Here is a 19043-nt window from a genome sequence, read left to right as displayed (position 1 = left end):
AGGGAACCCTCTTGCACTGTTGGTGGGAATGTAAATTGATACAGCCTCTATGGAGAACAGTGTGGAGGTTCCTTAACAAACTAAAATAGAAGTACCATACAACCCAGCAATCCCACTACTGGGCATATACCCTGAGAAAACCATAATTCAAAAAGAGTCATGTACCAAAATGTTCATTGCAGCTCTATTTACAATAACCAGGACATGGAAGCAACCTAAGTGTCCATCAACAGATGAAAGGATAAAGAAGATGTGGCACATATATACAATGGAATATTACTCAAATATAAAAAGAAACAATATTGAGTTATTTGTAGTGAGGTAGATGGACCTAGAGTCTGTCATACAGAGTGAAGTAAGTGAGAAAGAGGAAACCAAATACCATATTCTAACACATATATATGGAATCTAAAAAAAAAAATGGTCATGAAGAACCTAGTGTCAAGACGGGAATAAAGACACAGGCCTACTATAGAATGGGCTTCAGGATATGGGGAGGGGGAAGTGTAAGCTGCGACAAAGTGAGAGAGTGGCATGGACATATATACACTACCAAACGTAAAATAAATAGCTAGTGGGAAGCAGCTGCATAGCACAGGGAGATCAGCTCCGTGCTTTGTGACCACCTAGAGGGATGGGATAGGGAGGGTGGGAGGGAGACGCAAGAGGGAAGAGATATGGGGACATATGTATATGTGTAACTGATTCACTTTTTATAACGCAGAAACTGGGCTTCCCTGGTGGCGCAGTGGTTGAGAATCTGCCTGCTAATGCAGGGGACATGGGTTCGTGCCCTCGTCTGGGAAGATCCCACGTGCCACGGAGCAACTGGGCCCGTGAGCCACAACTACTGAGCCTGCGCGTTTGGAGCCTGTGCTCCGCAACAAGAAAGGCCACGATAGTGAGAGGCCCGCGCACCGCGATGAAGAGTGGCCCCCACTTTCCGCGACTGGAGAAAGCCCTCACACAGAAATGAAGACCCAACACAGCCAAAAATAAAAATAAATAAATAAATATAAAGCAGAAACTAACACACCATTGTAAAGCAATTATATTCCAATAAAGATGTTTAAAAAAGTGAGTCTCTTGAAGACAGCATGTAGTCAGATGTTTTTATCCCTGTTGCCAACTTTTGCATTGTCGTTGGACAGTTTAGTCCATTTATATTTATAATAATTACTGGTAGGAGGAGTTCTGCTACTTTGCTGTTCTTTTCTTTGTATCTTCCACCTTTTTTTGTTCCTTAATTTCTCCATTACTATTTTGTTTTGTCTTAAATTGAATTTTATGTGTATCATTTTGATTTTCCTGTCCTTTACTTTTCTGTATATATTTTAGTTATTCTCTTATCGTTAACCTCGGCAGTTACAATTCACATCTTAAATTCATAACAATCTAGTTTTAATTCATGCCAACTTTGCTTCAATAGTGTACAAAATCTCTGCTTATATAGAGCTCCATTCCCCTCTTTATGTTATTGTCACAAATTACATTCTGTACATTGTATACCCATTAACAAAGACATAGTTATTTAAGGGGAAAGAAAAGCAGAATTATGAACCAAGAACACAATAATGTTGGCTTTTATATTTATCTAATTAGTTGCCTTTACTGGTATTCTTTATTTTTTGTTTGGATTAGATTTACTGTATAGTGTCTTTTAATTTCAGCCTGAAGTTTACTTTACAGCTTTTCTTATAGTTCGAGACTACTAATGATGATCTCCTTCAGCTCTGCCTTATCAAGAAATATCTTAATTTCTCCTTCATTTTAGAAAGATCTGCCAGATACATAATTCTTGATTGACAGGTGTTTTTCTTTTAGCACTTTAAATACACTATCCTACTGCCTTCTGTCCTCCATGGTTTATAATGAGAAATCAGCTGTTAATATTATTGAGGCTGGGCTTCCCTGGTGGCGCAGTGGTTGAGAGTCTGCCTGCTAATGCAGGGGACACAGGTTCAAGCCCTGGTCTGGGAAGATCCCACATGCCGCGGAGCAACTGGGCCCGTGAGCCACAACTACTGAGCCTGCGCGTCTGGAGCCTGTGCTCCGCAGCAAGAGAGGCTGCGATAGTGAGAGGCCCGCGCACCGCGATGAAGAGTGGCCCCCGCTTGCCGCAACTAGAGAAAGCCCTCGCACAGAAACGAAGACCCAACACAGCCAAAAATAAATAAATTAATTAATTAATTAAAAAAAATATATATTATTGCGGCTGGATCCCTTGTATGTGGTGAGTAGCTTCTGTTTTGTTGCTTACCCAATACTCTCTCAGTGTGGATCCCTTTGAATTCATCCTTCTTATTGTTTATTGAGCTTTTTAGATGCACAGATTCATCTTTCATCAAATTTAGGATTTTTTTGGCCGTTATGTCTTTGAATATTTTTCCTACCCCTTTCTTTATCTTCTTTCCTTCTGGGACTGTCATTGTGTGTTTGTTGGTATGCTCATGGTCTCCCACAGGTCCCTTATGTTCCTCACTTTTCATTATTGTTTTTCTTTCTGCCCCTTAGAGTGGGTAATTTCAGTGAACCTATCTTTGAGTTAAGTAATTCTTCTGACTGCTCAAATCTGTTGTTGAGTACCTCCAGTGAATTTTTCATTTCACTTATTGTACTTTTCATCTCCAGAATTTCTATCTGGTTCTTTTTTTATAATAATTTCTCTCTCTTTATTAATACTCATTATTTCATGAGATTTCATTTACCTCTTGCCCTTTAGTTCTTTTAGCATATTTAAGACAATTGATTTAAAGTCTTTTCCTAGTAAGACCAATGTCTGGGCTTCCTCATGGACAGTTTATATTAGTTTCTTTTTTCCTGTGAATGGGCCATCCTTTCTTGCTTTCTTCCATGCCTCATTTTTTGTTGAAAACTGGACAGCTGAATAATATAATGTGATAATTCCAGAAATCAGATTCTCTCCCCTCTTTAGAGTTTGTTGTTGCTACTTGTTGTGGGTTGTAGTTTTCTGATTAGTGGCTTTTGAAAGCTATTTTTGTCAAGACTGTATTCATTGTCATCAGTCATGACTGAATTCTCTTTCCATTAGCTTAGTTGTCAACTAGTGATTTGACAGATATTTCTTTAAAAGCCAAAAATAAAAATAGTCTCCTGTCTGTGCAGATTGACTCTGTATTGGTGTATACCTTCAGTGCTTAACCAGATCATTTATAACACTTCCTTAACCATCACTTTCTGCTTGGGCAGAACCTAGAAATCAGCAACAGATGAAAGTTTAGGTTCTTGTCAGATATTTTCTGAACGTGTGTCCAGCTCTGGTCATGTACCTGGCTGTCTACTTTCCCTGGTATATACAGGAGCTTTTCAGTGCCCTTATTTTCCCATGTATCTCCTTGCCAAGCCTCTTCCTAGGCTTTTCAGTCTGTCTGCTGTTTGCCCCATATATTATCCCTTCCCTCAGGTGGCTGTGGATGGTATATTTGCCTTTAAATTTTTTGACAATGTCAGTAAGGCCACTCTAGCCCTGAAAAAGTTCTGAAGTGGACAAAAAGAGCCCCTGAGCTCATCCAGGAGGAGCTACCAGGGAGGTCAAAATATACAACCACAATAATTTAATAACAATTTAATTTAATTTAATAATTTAATAACAATTTAATTTAATTTAATAACAAGGTCTGTGTTGTCCCCTCTGGCACCTGAAAGCCACACTGTTAATGTGAACTGCCATTCCCAAAGTTTCTGGTAAGCTGGAGAGTGAGACTGGAAGGCAGGTAAGTCAATATGTTATAATACTCTCTTACCAAAATTTAGCAGGTTTTTCTTTGATTAAGCCTTCCACTGATTGTTGTAAGCTTTCGCTTAGATTTTGAAGTTTAAAATAAGTTGATTATTGCCTGCTTGATCATTGCTTTAGTGAGGGGACAGAGTTTTGGAGATCCCTACTTCACCCTTTTCAGTGATATCACCAATGATAGGTATTTTTTTGTTACCAAAAAGCAACAGAAAATACCTATTAAGGGAAAGATGTAGGAGAAATGTTTTTCCCTACTTCTCCCACTAAGTAAAACTAAAACCCCTGGATATTATAAAACAAACATTAAGCTACTACAAAAGTTGGAAAGAAGATGGCAGACCAACTATGGTCCACAGAACTAAAGGAAAACACAATGGTGAGTTCCATGGTTTTTGGTTTTTTTGTTTTGTTTTGTTTTCTTTGCTTTATATATTCTAGACTTGAAGCTGAAGAAGTTGGCAACCAAGAAACATCAAGGAGACAGAAGAAAAAGACATGTGAAGCCTGCCCTCTTTAGCCAAAGGACCAAAAAATGGGCAGCCTTAGTTAGATAATAACTGTTCTCCTCCAGTCAAACACTACAAAAACAAACTGTGGCCCTACCTATCTAGCAAAGGCCAAGTAAAGAGCCTAGATTTCTACCCTCATCAAGCTGTAACAAAGCACCCAAGTGCCCCTATATCCTCTCCCCAGAGTGGTGTCAGAGAAGGTCAAGTGAGGAGCTGGGATTTTTATCCCCACCAGATACTCTCCTCCTGATAGTGTCAATAGAGATCATGTGGGGAACCTGGACTTCCACCTCCACTCATTGATAATTAGTTACCTTTCCCTCTCCCCAGTTTGATGGTATCGAAGGAGGCCTAGTGGAGAGTCATGAATTTAACTACCACCCAGCATTAATGAGACCAAACCCTATGGCATCATTAGAATTTACATGGGGAGAAGTAATGAAGTACGTCTGCCCACTCCAGCTGGGGTACTATCAGTATAACACTAGTGAGGTGCTTGAATCCCCACTCCCATGCAGCAGTACTGTGGGGGCCCTCCCCAACTTGAGTGTCAGTGGAAGCCATGTGGGGAACCTTAAACTCTGTTTCCTCCTGGCACTAATAAGAAGCACCCACATTTCCTCTGCCAGAACAGTGTCATAGTCAGCTTGCTAAAATAAAGGTTTAAATAAGCACCAGAGTCTCATAACAATATTTCCAAAATTTCTTAAGTTTCAGTTGAAAATTACTCATCATACCAAGAATAAGTATCAACTTAAATGAAAAAAGCATTCAGTAGACATCAACAGAAAGATAACAGTGATGTTAGAATTGTCTGACAAAGATTTTAGATAGCCATCATTAAAATTCTTCAACAAACATTTACAAATGAAAAAACTCAGAAAAGAAACTGAAAACATAGAACCAATTGGAAATTATACAACTGAAAAATAAAATAATAGGAATTAAAAAAAAAATACTGAATGGATAAGCTCAAAAGCCCAAGGAATCTAATAACAATTTTGTAAAAATCCTTTTAGAACTAATAGGTGAGTTCAGCATGATTACAGGATACAAGATGAATGTACAAAAATCGATTGTTTTTGCATGTACTAGTAATGAAAAAAGGGATACAGAAACAAAAATGTGTATACTGTTTATAATCATTCCCCTAAATATAATGCTTGAGATCCTGATTAGCCAGAAAACAATCTTAAATTACAAGAACAAAGTTGAAGGACTCACACTTTCTGATTTCAAAGCTTACTACAACTCAACAGTAATCAAAATAGTGTACTAGCATATGGACAGACATATAGACCAATGGAATAGTATAGCGAGCCTAAAAATAATCCCTCACATATATAGTCAATAGGTTTTCAATGAGAGTTGCAAGACCATTCAATGGGGAAAGGACAGTTTTTTCAACAAATGGTACTGGGAAAACTGGATATCCACAGCAAAAGAATGAAGTTGGACCCTTACCTTACACCAAATACAAAAATTAACTAAAAATTGATTAAAAACCTAAATGTAGGTGCTAGACTATAAAATTTGTAAACATAGAGAAAATCTTCATAACATTAGATTTGGCAGTGGTTTCTTGGATATGACACCAAGAGTGGACCAAAAGGAAAAACTAGGTAAAATGGACTTGATCACAATTGAAAACTTTTGTGCATGAAAGCGTACTATCGGGACTTCCCTGGTGGTCCAGTGGTTAAGACTCCATGCTTCCACTGCAGGGGATATGGGTTCAATCCTTGGTCAGGGGACTAAGATCCCGCATGGCGTGCCCCCCCCCTCAAAAAAATGGTACTATCAAGAGAGTGAAAAGTCAAACTAGAAAATGGGAAAATATTTGCAAGTCATATATATAGTATGAGGTTAATATCCAGAGTATATAATGAACTTCTAAAAGCTCAACAACAAAAAAACAAATAATCCTACTCAAAAATGGGCAAAGGACTTAAATAAACGCTTCTCCAAAGAAGGTATACAGATGGCCAATAAGCACAAGAAGGACAATAAGCCTTCAACATCACTGATCATAAGGGAAATGCAAATCATACCACAGTGAGATACTACTTCACACCCATTAGGATTGTTACTATCAAAAACATGGTAAAAAAGATCAATCAGCAGGGATTTAGAGAAGTTGGAACCTTTGTGCATTGCTGGTGGGAATATAAAATGATGTACTCACTGTTGAAAATAATTTGGCAGTCCTTCAAAAAATTAAATATAGAATTACCATATGGTACAGCAATCCTACTTCTAGATTTATATCCAAAATAATTCAATATCTCTAAGAACTTTCGCATACCCACATTAATCACAGCATTATTCACAATAGCCAAGAGTTAGAAGTGACCCAAATGTCCATTGACACAGAAATGGATAAAGGATATTTGGTATATACAACAAAATGGAATATTATGCAGCCTTAAAAAAGAAGGGCATTCTGTCACATGCTACAACGTGGAAGAACCTTGAGGATATTATACTAAGTGAAATCAGTCAGTCATAAAAGGCCAACTGTTGTATTATTTCACTCCTATGAAGTATCTAAAGTAGTCAAAATCAGAAAAACAGGAAGTAGAGGGGTGGTTGCCAAGGTCTGGGTGCAGGTGAGGAGGGAATTTATGTTTAGTAAGTGTACAGTTTCAGTGTTGCAAAATAGAGTTCTAGAGATCTGTTGCACAATAATGTAATGATACCTAACACTACTGAACTTTACACTTAAAAATGGTTGAGATGGTAATTTTAATGTTATGTCTTTTTTACCACAATAAAAAAAAAATGTGACCAGGAAACATTCCATCTAACCAATCTAATAAAAAAAAAGAAATACTTAAGTGACAATCTAACAAAATATATATAGGTCTTGTGTGCTGAAAACTATAAAACACTGCTGAAAGAAATAAAAAACTAAATAAATGGGAAGACATAAGATAGTCATGGATTGGAAAACTTAATATAGTAAAGATGTCCGTTCTCCTCAAATTGTTATATGGATATAATGCATTTCCTATCAAAATTCCAGAAAGATTTTTGGAGATATTGTCAATATTCTGAAATGTATATAGTAAGGCAAAGGAACCAGAATCGTTAAAACAGTTTGAAAAAGAAGTATAAACCAATACGTTTCATGAAGGTAGATATGAAAGTCCTCAAAAAAGTATTATCAAATCAAATCCAAAAATTAAAAAAAAGAATTATTGGCATCCTTTATATATTTTGGATATTAATCCTTTGTGTGAAATGACCATTTTTCTACTACACTTTCTTGACCATTGGCACCCTTTATATATTTTGGATATTTATCCTTTGCAGTTACATGTGTTACAAATTTAAAAAAATGTTAATGCTGGGTAAAACTACCAGATGCTGGGGAAGATGCAAATGGCTGATTAACTCTCCCCCATGAGCATTCAAGCCCTGAATAATGATTACCTGGGCTCACTCAATAGCCATAGTCTTGGAGCAGACTTTTCTTTATGAAAACTTAGTATTGGAATGAGGTGCCATTTCTACTGTAAAGCCAAGAACAGTCCCTTGGAGGATACTGCTTCATTGTAGAGAAGGATTTAAAAGACTCCCTAAGTGATGAAAATTTAAGGCAAACAGGCAATCCTTGCCAGTGAAAGTTTGTGTGTAGGCGTAGGTGTAGGTATGTAAAATGTGTGTTGCTTATCAACATTTGCCTTTTCCCTTTATGTGCAATGAGGAGATCCCTTGTTGGGATGTGCTGAGGTGGTCCCATGCATGGGGAGTGAACCAGGCTCCATGGGGAAGATTTATTCCAGCACCTCAGGAGGCTGGGGCTGGGTTCTTCTCCAATGTGGCTCACCTGGCACTGTGCTAAGCATTAGGTGGAAAGGGTTGAGTATGGGAGTGTGATCTAAAAGAGAAGCATCCTGAGAGCTCGGGGATGCTACAGGGGTGATTCAAATAAAAGAGCTGAGTTAATAGGAGTATCATAGCAACCATGAACAAATTTCCTGCCATCAGAATGTGCAGGACCACCTGTAACCTCATGTGGCAGAGACACAAGCCACGGTGTTAGTGGACTGGTCGTGCTTCCTGGTTTTCTCTCTCTTCCTTTGAACTAAGTCCCTAGTGTTCCTGCCCAAGTAGGGTGGTTGGAGGAGGCTTCGGGAAATAAGGGGAATTCCTGTCCCTGAGGGCAGGTGGGTGCTCAAACAGTAAACTGAATAAATAAAAGTGAAAAGAAAAGAATTATACACCATAACGACGGGGGATTTATTCCAGGTATGCAAGGGTGGTACAACATTTGAAAATCAATTAATGTAATCCATCACAGAAACATGCTAAAAGAAAAATCATAATGTCAACAGTTGCAGAAAGAGCATTTGACAATATCCAACATTCTCTCAGTAAACTAGGAATAGAAGGGAACTTCCTCAACTTGATAAAGAATATCTTCAAAAATCCTACAGATAACGTCATAACTAATGGTGAGCATCTCAAAGCCTAAGATGAGGAACAAAGCAGGGATGTCCCCTGTCACCACTCCTTTTCAACATCATACTGGAAGTCCTAGCTAATGTAATAGACAAGAAAAGGAAATAAAAGGTATACAGATTGGGAACGAAGACATAAAACTGTCTTTGTTTACAGATGACATGATTATATGTAGAAAACATGGAAGACTGGACAGAAAATCTCCTGGGAGTAATAAGCAATTATATCAAGGTTGCAGGATACAAGGTTAATATACAGAAGTCAATCGATTCCCTATATACCAATAATGAACAAGTAGAATTTGAAATTAATACCCAATTAAATTTAATTTAATTATAAATTATAGTTTAATTATAATTCAAATATAAAAAATATATTTTAAAATAATACCACTTTATATTAGCACTTGAAAAAAAATCACATACATAGGTATAAATTTAATAAAACATGTACAAGATATACATGAGGAAATCTACAAAATTCTGATGAAGGAACTCAAAGAAGATTAAATAAATAGAGAGATAGCCCTTCTTCATGGATTGGAAGACTCAATATTTAGTTCTTCCCAACTTGATCTATAGATTCAGTGCAAACCCAGTCAAAATCCCATCAAGTTATTTTATAAATATCAAGAAAATGATTATAAAGTTTATATAGAGAGGCAAAAGACCCATACTAACCAACACAATATTGAATGATAAGAACAATGGAGGACTGACACTACTGAACTTCAAGACTTACTATAAACCTACAGTAACCAAGACAGTTTGCTATTGGCAAAATAATATACAAGTAGATCAATGGAACAGAATAGAGAACCCAGAAATAGACCCAGATGAATTTAGTCAACTGATATTTGACAAAGTAGCAAAGACAATGCAGTGGAGCAAAGATAAACTTTTCAACAAATGCTGGAACAACTGGACATGCACATCCAAACTTAAAAAAAAAAAGGAATCTAGACACGGATTTTATCACCTTCACAAAAATTACCTAAAACTTGATCACAGACAGCTACATGTAAAATGAAAACCTATAAAACTCCTAGAGGATAACTTAAAAGAAAAGTTATATGACCTTGGGTATGGCAATGAATTTTTTTTGGTACTTTTATTTTTTTAATTTTTTTTAAACATTTTTATTGGAGTATAATTGCTTTACAATGGTGTGTTAGTTTCTGCTTTATAAAAAAGTGAATCAGCTATACATATACATATATACCCATATCTCCTCCATCTTGCATCTCCCTCCCACCCTCCCTATCCCACTCCTCTAGGTGGTCACAGAGCACCGAGCTGATCTCCCTGAACTATGCAGCTGCTTCCCAATAGCTGTCTATCTCACATTTGTTAGTATATATACGTCCATGCCACTCTCTCACTTCATCCCAGTTGGCCCTTCCCCCATCGTGTCCTCAAGTCCATTATCTACGTCTGTGTCTTTATTCCTGTCCTGCCCCTAGATTCTTCAGACCTTTTTTTTTTTTTTTTACATTTCATATATAAATGTGTTAGCATATGGTATTTGTTTTACTCTTACGGACTTAATTCACTCTTTATGACAGACTCTAGGTCCATCCACCTCTACAAATAACTCAATTTCTTTTCTTTTTATGGCTGAGTAATATTCCATTGTATATATGTGCCACATCTTCTTTATCTATTCATCTGTCGATGGACACTTAGGTTGTTTCCATGTCCTGGCTATTGTAAATAGAGCTGAAATGAACACTGTGGTACAGGACTCTTTTTGAATTATGGTTTTCTCAGAGTATATGCCCAGTATTGGGATTGCTGGGTTGTATGGTAGTTCTATTTTTAGTTTTTTAAGGAACTTCCATACTGTTCTCCATAGTGGCTGTATCAATTTACATTCCCACCAACAGTGCAAGAGGGTTCACTTTTCTCCACACCCTCTCCAGCATTTATTGTTTGTAGATTTTTTGATGATGGCCATTCTGGCTGGTGTGAGGTGATACATCATTGTAGTTTTGATTTGCATTTCTCTAATGATTAGTGACATTGAGCCTTCTTTCAAGTGCTTCTTGGCAATCGGTATATCTTCTTTGGAGAAATGTCTATTTAGGTCTTCTGCCCATTTTTGGACTGGGTTGTTTGTTTTTTTGATATTGAGCTGCATGAGCTGCTTGTAAAATTTGGAGATAAATCCACTGTCACTTGCTTCATTTGCAAATATTTTCTCCCAATCTGAGGGTTGTCTTTTCATCTTGATTAAGGTTTCCTTTGATGTGCAAAAGCTTTTAAGTTTCATTAGGTCCCATTTGTTTATTTTTGTTTTTACTTCCGTTACCCTAGGAGGTGGGTCAAAAAGGATCTTGCTGTGATTTATGTCATAGAGTGTACCACCTATGTTTTCCTGTAAGAGTTTTAGAGTGTCTGGCCTTACGTTTAGGTCTTTAATCTATTTTGACTTTATTTTTGTGTATGGTGTTAGGGAGTGCTCTAATTTCATTCTTTTACATGTAGCTGTCCAGTTATCCCAGCACCACTTATTGAAGAGGCTGTCTTTTCTCCATTGTATATTCTTGCCTCCTTTATCAAAAATAAGGTGACCATATGTGTGTGGGTTTATCTCCGGGCTCTCTATCCTGTTTCATGGATCTATATTTCTGTTTTTGTGTCAGTACCGTACTGTCTTAATTACTGTAACTTTGTAGTATAGTCTGAAGTCTGGGATCCTGATTCCTCCAGCTCCGTGTTTCTTTCTCAAGATTGCTTTGGCTATTCTGGGTCTTTTGTGTTTCCATACAAATTGTGAAATTTTTTGTTCTCATTCTGCGAAAAATACCATTGGTAGTTTGATAGGGATTGCATTGAATCTGTAGATTGCTTGGGGTAGTATAATCATTTTCACAAGGTTGATTTTTCCAGTCCAAGAACATGGAATATCTCTCCATCTGTTTGTATCATCTTTAATTTCTTTCATCAGTGTTTTATAGTTTTCTGCATACAGGTCTTTTGTCTCCTTGGGTAGGTTTATTCCTAGGTATTCTATTCTTTTCGTTGCAGTGGTACATGGGAGTGTTTCCTTAATATCTTTTTCAGATTTTTCATCATTAGTGTATAGGAATGCCAGAGATTTCTATGCATTAATTTTGTATCCTGCTACTTTACCAAATTCATTGATTAGCTCTAGAAGTTTTCTGGTAGCATCTTTAGGATTCTCTATGTATAGTATCATGTCATCTGCAAACAGTGACAGCTTTACTTCCTCTTTTCCAATTTGGATTCCTTTTATTTATTTTTCTTCTCTGATTGCTCAGGCTAAAACTTCAAAAACTATATTGAATAATAGTGGTGAGAGTGGACAACCTTGTATTGTTCCTGATCTTAGTGAAAATTGTTTCCGTTTTTCACCATTGAGAATGAAGTTGGCTCTGGGTTTGTCATATATGGCCTTTATTATGTTGAGGTAAGTTCCCTCTTTGCCTACTTTATGGAGGGATTTTAATCATAACTGGGTGTTGAATTTTGTCAAAAGCTTTTTCTGCATCTATTGAGATCATAGGTTTTTAAGCCTTCAGTTTGTTAATGTGGTGTATCACATTGATTGATTTGCATATATTGAAGAATCTTTGCATTCCTGGGATAAACCCCACGTGATCATGGTGTATGATCCTTCCAATGTGCTTTTGGATTCTGTTTGCTAGTATTTTGTTGAGAATCTTTGCATCTATGTTAATCAGTGATATTGGCCTGTAGTTTTCTTTCGTTGTAACATCTTTGTCTGGTTTTGGTATCAAGGTGATGGTGGCCTCGTAGAATGGGCTTGGGAGTGCTCCTCCCTCTGCTATATTGTTGAAGACTTTGAGAACAGCAGGTGTTACCTCTTCTCTAAATGTTTGAAAGAATTCACCTGTGAATCCATCTGATCCTGGGCTTTTGTTTGTTGGAAGATTTTTAATCACATTCTCAACTTTAGTGCTTGTGATTGGTCTGTTTATATGTTCTATTTCTTCCTGGTTCAGTCTCAGAAGGTTGTACTTTCCTCAGTATTTGTCCATTTCTTCCAGGTTGTCCATTTCATTTGCATATGGATGCTTGTAGCAATCTCTCATGATCCTTTGTATTTCTGCAGTGTCAGTTGTTACTTCTCCTTTTTCATTTCTAATTCTACTGATTTGAGTCTTCTCCCTTTTTTCTTGATGAGTCTGGCTAATGGTTATCATTTTTTTTATCTTCTCAAAGAACGAGCTTTTACTTTTATTGATCTTTGCTATTGTTTGCTTCCTTTCTTTTTTATTTATTTCTCATCTGATCTTTATGATTTCTTTCCTTCTGCTAACTTTGAGGGTTCTTTTGTTCTTCTTTCTCTAATTCCTTTAGTTGTTAAGTTAGGTTGTTTTTTATTTGAGATGTTTCTTGTTTCTTGAGGTAGCATTGTATTGCTATAAACTTCCCTCTTAGAACTGCTTTTGCTGCATCCCATCAGGTTTGGGTCATCGTGTTTTCATTGTCATTTCTTTCTCTGTATTTTTTGATTTCCTCTTTGATTTCTTCAGTGATCTCCTTGTTATTAAGTAGTGTATTGTTTAGCCTCCATGTGTCTATTTTTTACAGATTTTTATCTGTAATTTATTCCTAGTCTCATAGCATTGTGGTCAGAAAAAGATACTTGATACGATTTCAATTTTCTTAAACTTACCAAGGTTTGATTTTTGACCCAAGATATGATCTATCCTGGAGAATGTTCCATGAGCACTTGAGAAGAAAGTGTATTTTGTTGTTTTTGGATGCAATGTCCTATAAATATCAATTAAGTCCATCTTGTTTAAAGTATCATTTAAAGCTTGTGTTTCCTTATTTATTTTCATTTTGGATGAGCTGTCCATTGGTGAAAGTGAGGTGTTAAAGTCCCCTACTATCATTATGTTTCTGTAAATTTCCCATTTTATGGCTGTTAGCATTTGCCTTATGTATTGAGGTGCTCCTATGTTGGGTGCATAAATATTTACACTTGTTATATCTTCTTCTTGGATTGATTCCTTGATCATTATGTAGTGTCCTTCTTTGTCTCTTGTAATAGTCTTTGTTTTAAAGTCTATTTTGTCTGATATGAGAATTGCTACTCCAGCTTTCTTTTGATTTCCATTTGCATGGAATATCCTTTTCCATCCCCTCACTTTCAATCTGTATGTGTACCTAGGTCTGAAGTGGGTCTCCTGTAGGCAGCATATATACCAGTCTTGTTTCTGTATCCATTCAGCCAGTCTATGTCTTTTGGTTGGTGCATTTAATCCTTATACATTTAAGGTAATTATCGATATGTATGTTCCTATTACCATTTTCTTAATTGTGTTCATTGTGTTATTCTAGGTCTTTTCCTTCTCTTGTGTCTCCTGCCTAGAGTAGTTCCTGTAGCATTTGTTGTAAAGCTGTTTGGTGGTGTTGAATTCTCTTAGCTTTTGCTTGTCTGTAAAGGTTTTAATTTCTCCATCAAATCTGAATGAGATCCTTGCTGGGTAGAATAATCTTGGTTGTAGGTTTTTCCCTTTCATCACTTTACATATGTCCTGCCACTCCCTTCTGGCTTGCAGAGTTTCTGCTGAAAGATCAGCTGTTAACCTTATGGGGATTCCCTTGTATGTTATTTGTTGTTTTTCCCTTGCTGCTTTTAATATTTTTCCTTTGTATTTCATTTTTGATAGTTAGATTAATATGTGTCCTGGCGTGTTTCTCCTTGGATTTATCCTGTATGGGGCTCTCTGTGCTTCCTGGACTTGATTAACTATTTCCTTTCCCATATTAGGCAACTTTCAACTATAATCTCTTCAATATTTTCTCAGTCCCTTTCTTTTTCTCTTCTTCTGGGACCCCTATAATTCGAATATTGGTGCATCTACTGTTGTCCCAGAGGTCTCTGAGACTGTCCTCCATTCTTTTCATTTTTTTTTTCTTTATTCTGCTCTGCAGTAGTTATTTCCACTATTTTATCTTCCAGGTCACTTATCCTTTCTTTTGCCTCAGTTATTCTGCTATTGTTTCCTTCTAGAGAATTTTTAATTTTTTTTATCGTGTTGTTCATCATTGTTTGCTCTTTAGTTCTTCTAGGTCATTATTAAATGTTTCTTTTATTTTCTCCATTTATTTCCAAGATTTTGCCTCACCTTTACTATCATTACTCTGAATTCTTTATCAGGTAGACTGCCAAATTCGTCTTCATTTCTTTGGTCTGGTGGGTTTTTACCTTGCTCCTTCATCTGCTGTGTGTTCCTCTGTCTTCTCATTTTGCTTCACTTACTGTGTTTGGGGTCTCCTTTTCACAGGTTGTAGGTTCATCGTTCACATTGTTTTTGGTGTCTTCCCCCAGTGGCTAAGGTTGGTTCAGTGGGTTGTGTAGGCTTCCTGGTGGAAGGGAGTAGTGCCTGTGTTCTGGTGGATGAGGCTGGATCTTGTCTTTCTGATGGGCAGGACTGTGTCTGGTGGTGTGTTTTGGGGTGTCTGTGACATGATGATTTTTGGCAGCTTCTCTGCTAATGGGTGGGGTTGTTTTGCTGTCTTGCTAGTTGTTTGGCATAGGCTCTCCAGCACTGTAGCTTGCTGGTCGTTGAGTGGAGCTGGGTCTTAGCATTGAGATGGAGATCTCTGGGAGAGCTTTTATGGTTTGATATTACATGGAGCCGGGAGGTCTCTGGTGGACCAATGTCCTGAACTCGGCACTCCCACCTCAGAGGCACAGCTCTGACACCCGGCCAGAGCACCAAGACCCTGTCAGCCACATGGCTCAGAAGAAAAGAGAGAAAAAAAAGAAAGAATGAAAGAAAAAATAATGTTATTAAAATAAGATTTAAAAATTATTATTAAAAATTAAAAAAATTTAAAAATAATTTTAAAAAGGAAAAAAAAGAAAGAAGAGAGCAATCAAACCAAAATACAAATCTACCAATGGTAACAAGCACTAAAAACTATACAAAAAAAAAAAAACAAAAACAAAAAACGGACAGACAGAACCTTAGGACAAATGGTAAAAGCAAAGCTATACAGTCAAAATCACACAAAGAAACATACAGAAACACACTCAGAAAAAGAGAAAAAGGAAAAAATTTGTATATATATTTGCTCCCAACATCCACTGCCTCTATTTAGGAATGATTCGTTGTCTATTCAGGTTTTCCACAGATGCAGGGTACATCTAGTTGATTGTGGTGATTTAATCTTCTGCCTCTGAGGCTGCTGGGAGAAATTTCCCTTTTTCTTCTTTGTTCGCACAGCTCCTGGGTTTCAGCTTTGGATTTGGCCCTGCCTCTGCGTGTAGATCACCTGAGGGCATCTGTTCTTCACTCAGACAGGACGGGGTTAAAGTAGCAGCTGATTTGGGGGCTCTGGCTCACTCAGGCTGTGGGGAGGGAGCTGTATGGAATGCGAGGTGAGCCTGTGATGGCAGAGGCCAGCATGACATTGCAACAGCCTGAGGTGTGCTGTGTGTTCTCCCCAGGAAGTTGTCCCTGGATCGTGGGACCCTGGCATTGGTGGGCTGCACAGGCTCCCGGGGGTGGAGGTGTGAATAGTGACCTGTGCTTGCACACAGGCTTCTTGCTGGCTGCAGCAGCCGCCTTAGCATCTCATGCCCATCTCTGGTGTCTGTGCTGATAGTCTCGGCTTGTGCCCTTCTTGGGACTCGTTTAGGCAGTGCTCTGGATCCCCTCTCCTGGTGCACCCTGAAACAATGGTCTCTTGCCTCTTCAGCAGGCCCACACCTTTTCCTGGACTCCCTCCCAGCTATCTGTGGTATATTAGCCCCCTTCAGGCTGTGTTCACGCAGCCAACCCCAGCCCTCTACCTGGGATGTGACCTCCAAAGGCCGAGCCTTTGCTCCCAGCCCCCATCTCTCCTGGCCGGCAGTTCAGCAGACAAGCCTCTCGGGCTGGTGAGTGCTGGTTGGCACCAACTCTCTGTGCAGGAATCTCTCCACTATGCCCTCTGCACTCCTCCCTATTGCTACACTCTCCTCCGTGTCTCTGAAGCTTCCCCCATGCCACCCCCTGTCTCCGCCAGTGAAGGGGCTTCCTAGTGTGTGGAAACTTTTCCTCCTTCACAGCTCCCTCCCAGTGTTGCAGGTCCCGCCCCTATTCTTTTGTCTCTGTTTTTTCTTTTTTCTTTTGCCCTACCCAGGAATGTGGGAAGTTTCTTTACTTTTGGGAAGTCTGAGGTCTTCTGCCAGTGTTCAGTAGGTGTTCTTTAGGAGTTGTTCCACATGTAGACGTTTTTCTGATGTATTTGTGGGGATGAAGGTGATCTCCACGTCTTACTCTTCCACCATCTTGAAGGTCTGGCAGTGACTTTTTAGATAAAACACTAGAGGCACGATCCATGAAAGAAATCATTGATAAGCTGGACTTCATTAAAATTAAGAAGAAAAATGTGTGCTCTACTAAAGACACTTAAGAGAATGAGAAGCCAAAGCCTGGGAGAAAATATTTACCAAAGACTAATCTGATTAAGGACTGCTATACAAATTACATAAAGAAGTCTTAAAACTCAACAATAAGGAAACAAACAACCTGATTAGAAAACGGGCCAAAGATCATAACAGATACCTCACCAAAGAAGGTATACAGATGACAAATAAGCATATGAAAAGATGCTTACATCATATGTCATCATGGAAATGCAAAATAAAGCAATGAGATACCACTACATACCTATTAGAATGGCCAAGATTTCAGAACCTAATGCTGAGAAGGCTCTGGAACAACAGGAACTCTTTTCCATATCTGGTGGGATTTCAAAGTGTATAGACACTTTGAAAGATAGTTTGATTGTTTCTTACTAAACTAAGCATAGTCTTATCATATATTCCAGCAACTGTGGTCCTTGGTATTTACCCAAAGGGGTTGAAAATTTATGTCCACATAAAAACCTGCACACAAATGTTTATAGCAGCCTAATTCGTAGATGCTAAAACCTGGAAGCAACCAAGATGCCTTTCAATATGTGAATGGTTAAATAAACTGTGGTACGTGCAAACAGTAGAATATTATTCAGTGCTAAAATGAAATGAGCTCTCAAGCCCTGAAAATACATGGAGAAACCTTAAATGCATATTATTAAGTAAAATAATCCATTTGAAAAGTTACCTGCAGTATAAATACAACTATATGACATCCTGAAAAAAGGCACAACTTTGGAGACAGTAAACAGATCAGGAGTTGAGGGTGCGAGGAGAGATTAATATGCAAAGCATAGAGGCTTTTTAGGGCCGTGAAAATACTCTATATTATACTTTAATGATGGATCCATGTAATTTATATGTTTGTCCAAACCCTTGGAATGTAAAACACCAAGAGTGAATCCCTAGGTGAACTATGGACTTTGAGTGAGTATGATGTGTCAGTGTAGGTTCATTAATTTTAACAAATGTGCCACTCTGGTTGGGATGTTGATAATGGAGCAGGCTAAACATGTGTGGGTTCAGGGCATATAGGGGAAGTCTGTTCCTTCCCCTCAATTTTGCTGTGCACCTAATACTGCTGTAAAAAAATAAAAAGTCTTTAAAAGATAGAATTATAAAGTGGGAGGAATTACTATGCCTAATTTGAAGACTTTACTATATAGCTACATTAACAAGTTTGTGTGGTATTGGTGAGGGATAGACTTACTTATAATTCAATAGAACTGGATTGAGAACCAAGAATGAGGCCTACACAAATGTATCTAACTGATTGCAAAAGCAGTTCAATGAAGGATAGCCTTTTCAACAAGTGACCAGGGAGCAACTGGACATCCGTTGGAGAACAAACCAACCAACCTCCATCTAAACCTCATACTTTTTATAAAGTTTAACACAAAATGGATCATAGATTTAAATGTAAAGCATTAAAACTATAAATCTTCAGAAGAAAACAGAAAAATTCTAGAACTTAAGCAAGGCACTTGATACTAAAAGTATAATCCAGAAATGGAAAGACAAATTAGAGCCTGACAAAATTAAAAACATTTGCTTTCTGAAAGCCTATGTGCAGAGGATCAAAGGTAACACTACATACTGGAATAAAATATTTCAAACCACATATCTAACAAAGAAATAGTATCTAAAATATATAAAGTATATAAAAAATATATAAAAATATAAATATATTTATATATATAAATATATATCTAAAATATATAAATATATATAAAATATATAAAGAACTATTAAAACTCAATAGTAAATAAAAATCTAATTATAAATTGGGCTAAAGACATGAACAAACATTTCACCAATGAGGATATACAGATGATGAATAAGCACACAAAAAGATGTTTAACATATTAGCCGTTAGGGAAGTAAGATTAAAAGGTCAATGA

General features: G+C 37.5%; 1 protein-coding gene across 1 annotated transcript in view; it reads left to right on the top strand.

The window, feature by feature from the left end:
• LOC103001617 (myotubularin-related protein 8) overlaps positions 1-4311 on the top strand; it is a 143745-nt gene extending 139434 nt beyond the window's left edge. Inside the window, exon 14 of the mRNA XM_057537639.1 lies at positions 4196-4311. Coding sequence (XP_057393622.1) covers positions 4196-4311 — 116 coding nt within the window. The remainder of the gene's footprint in view (positions 1-4195) is intronic.
• Positions 4312-19043: the final 14732 nt, after the last annotated feature.

Source organism: Balaenoptera acutorostrata, chromosome X, assembly GCF_949987535.1.
Source record: "Balaenoptera acutorostrata chromosome X, mBalAcu1.1, whole genome shotgun sequence".
In the NCBI taxonomy this organism is placed as follows: Eukaryota; Metazoa; Chordata; class Mammalia; order Artiodactyla; family Balaenopteridae; genus Balaenoptera; species Balaenoptera acutorostrata.
The sequence above is the reverse complement of the archived record's forward strand: the minus strand, read 5'-3'. Positions and strand labels throughout refer to the sequence as shown.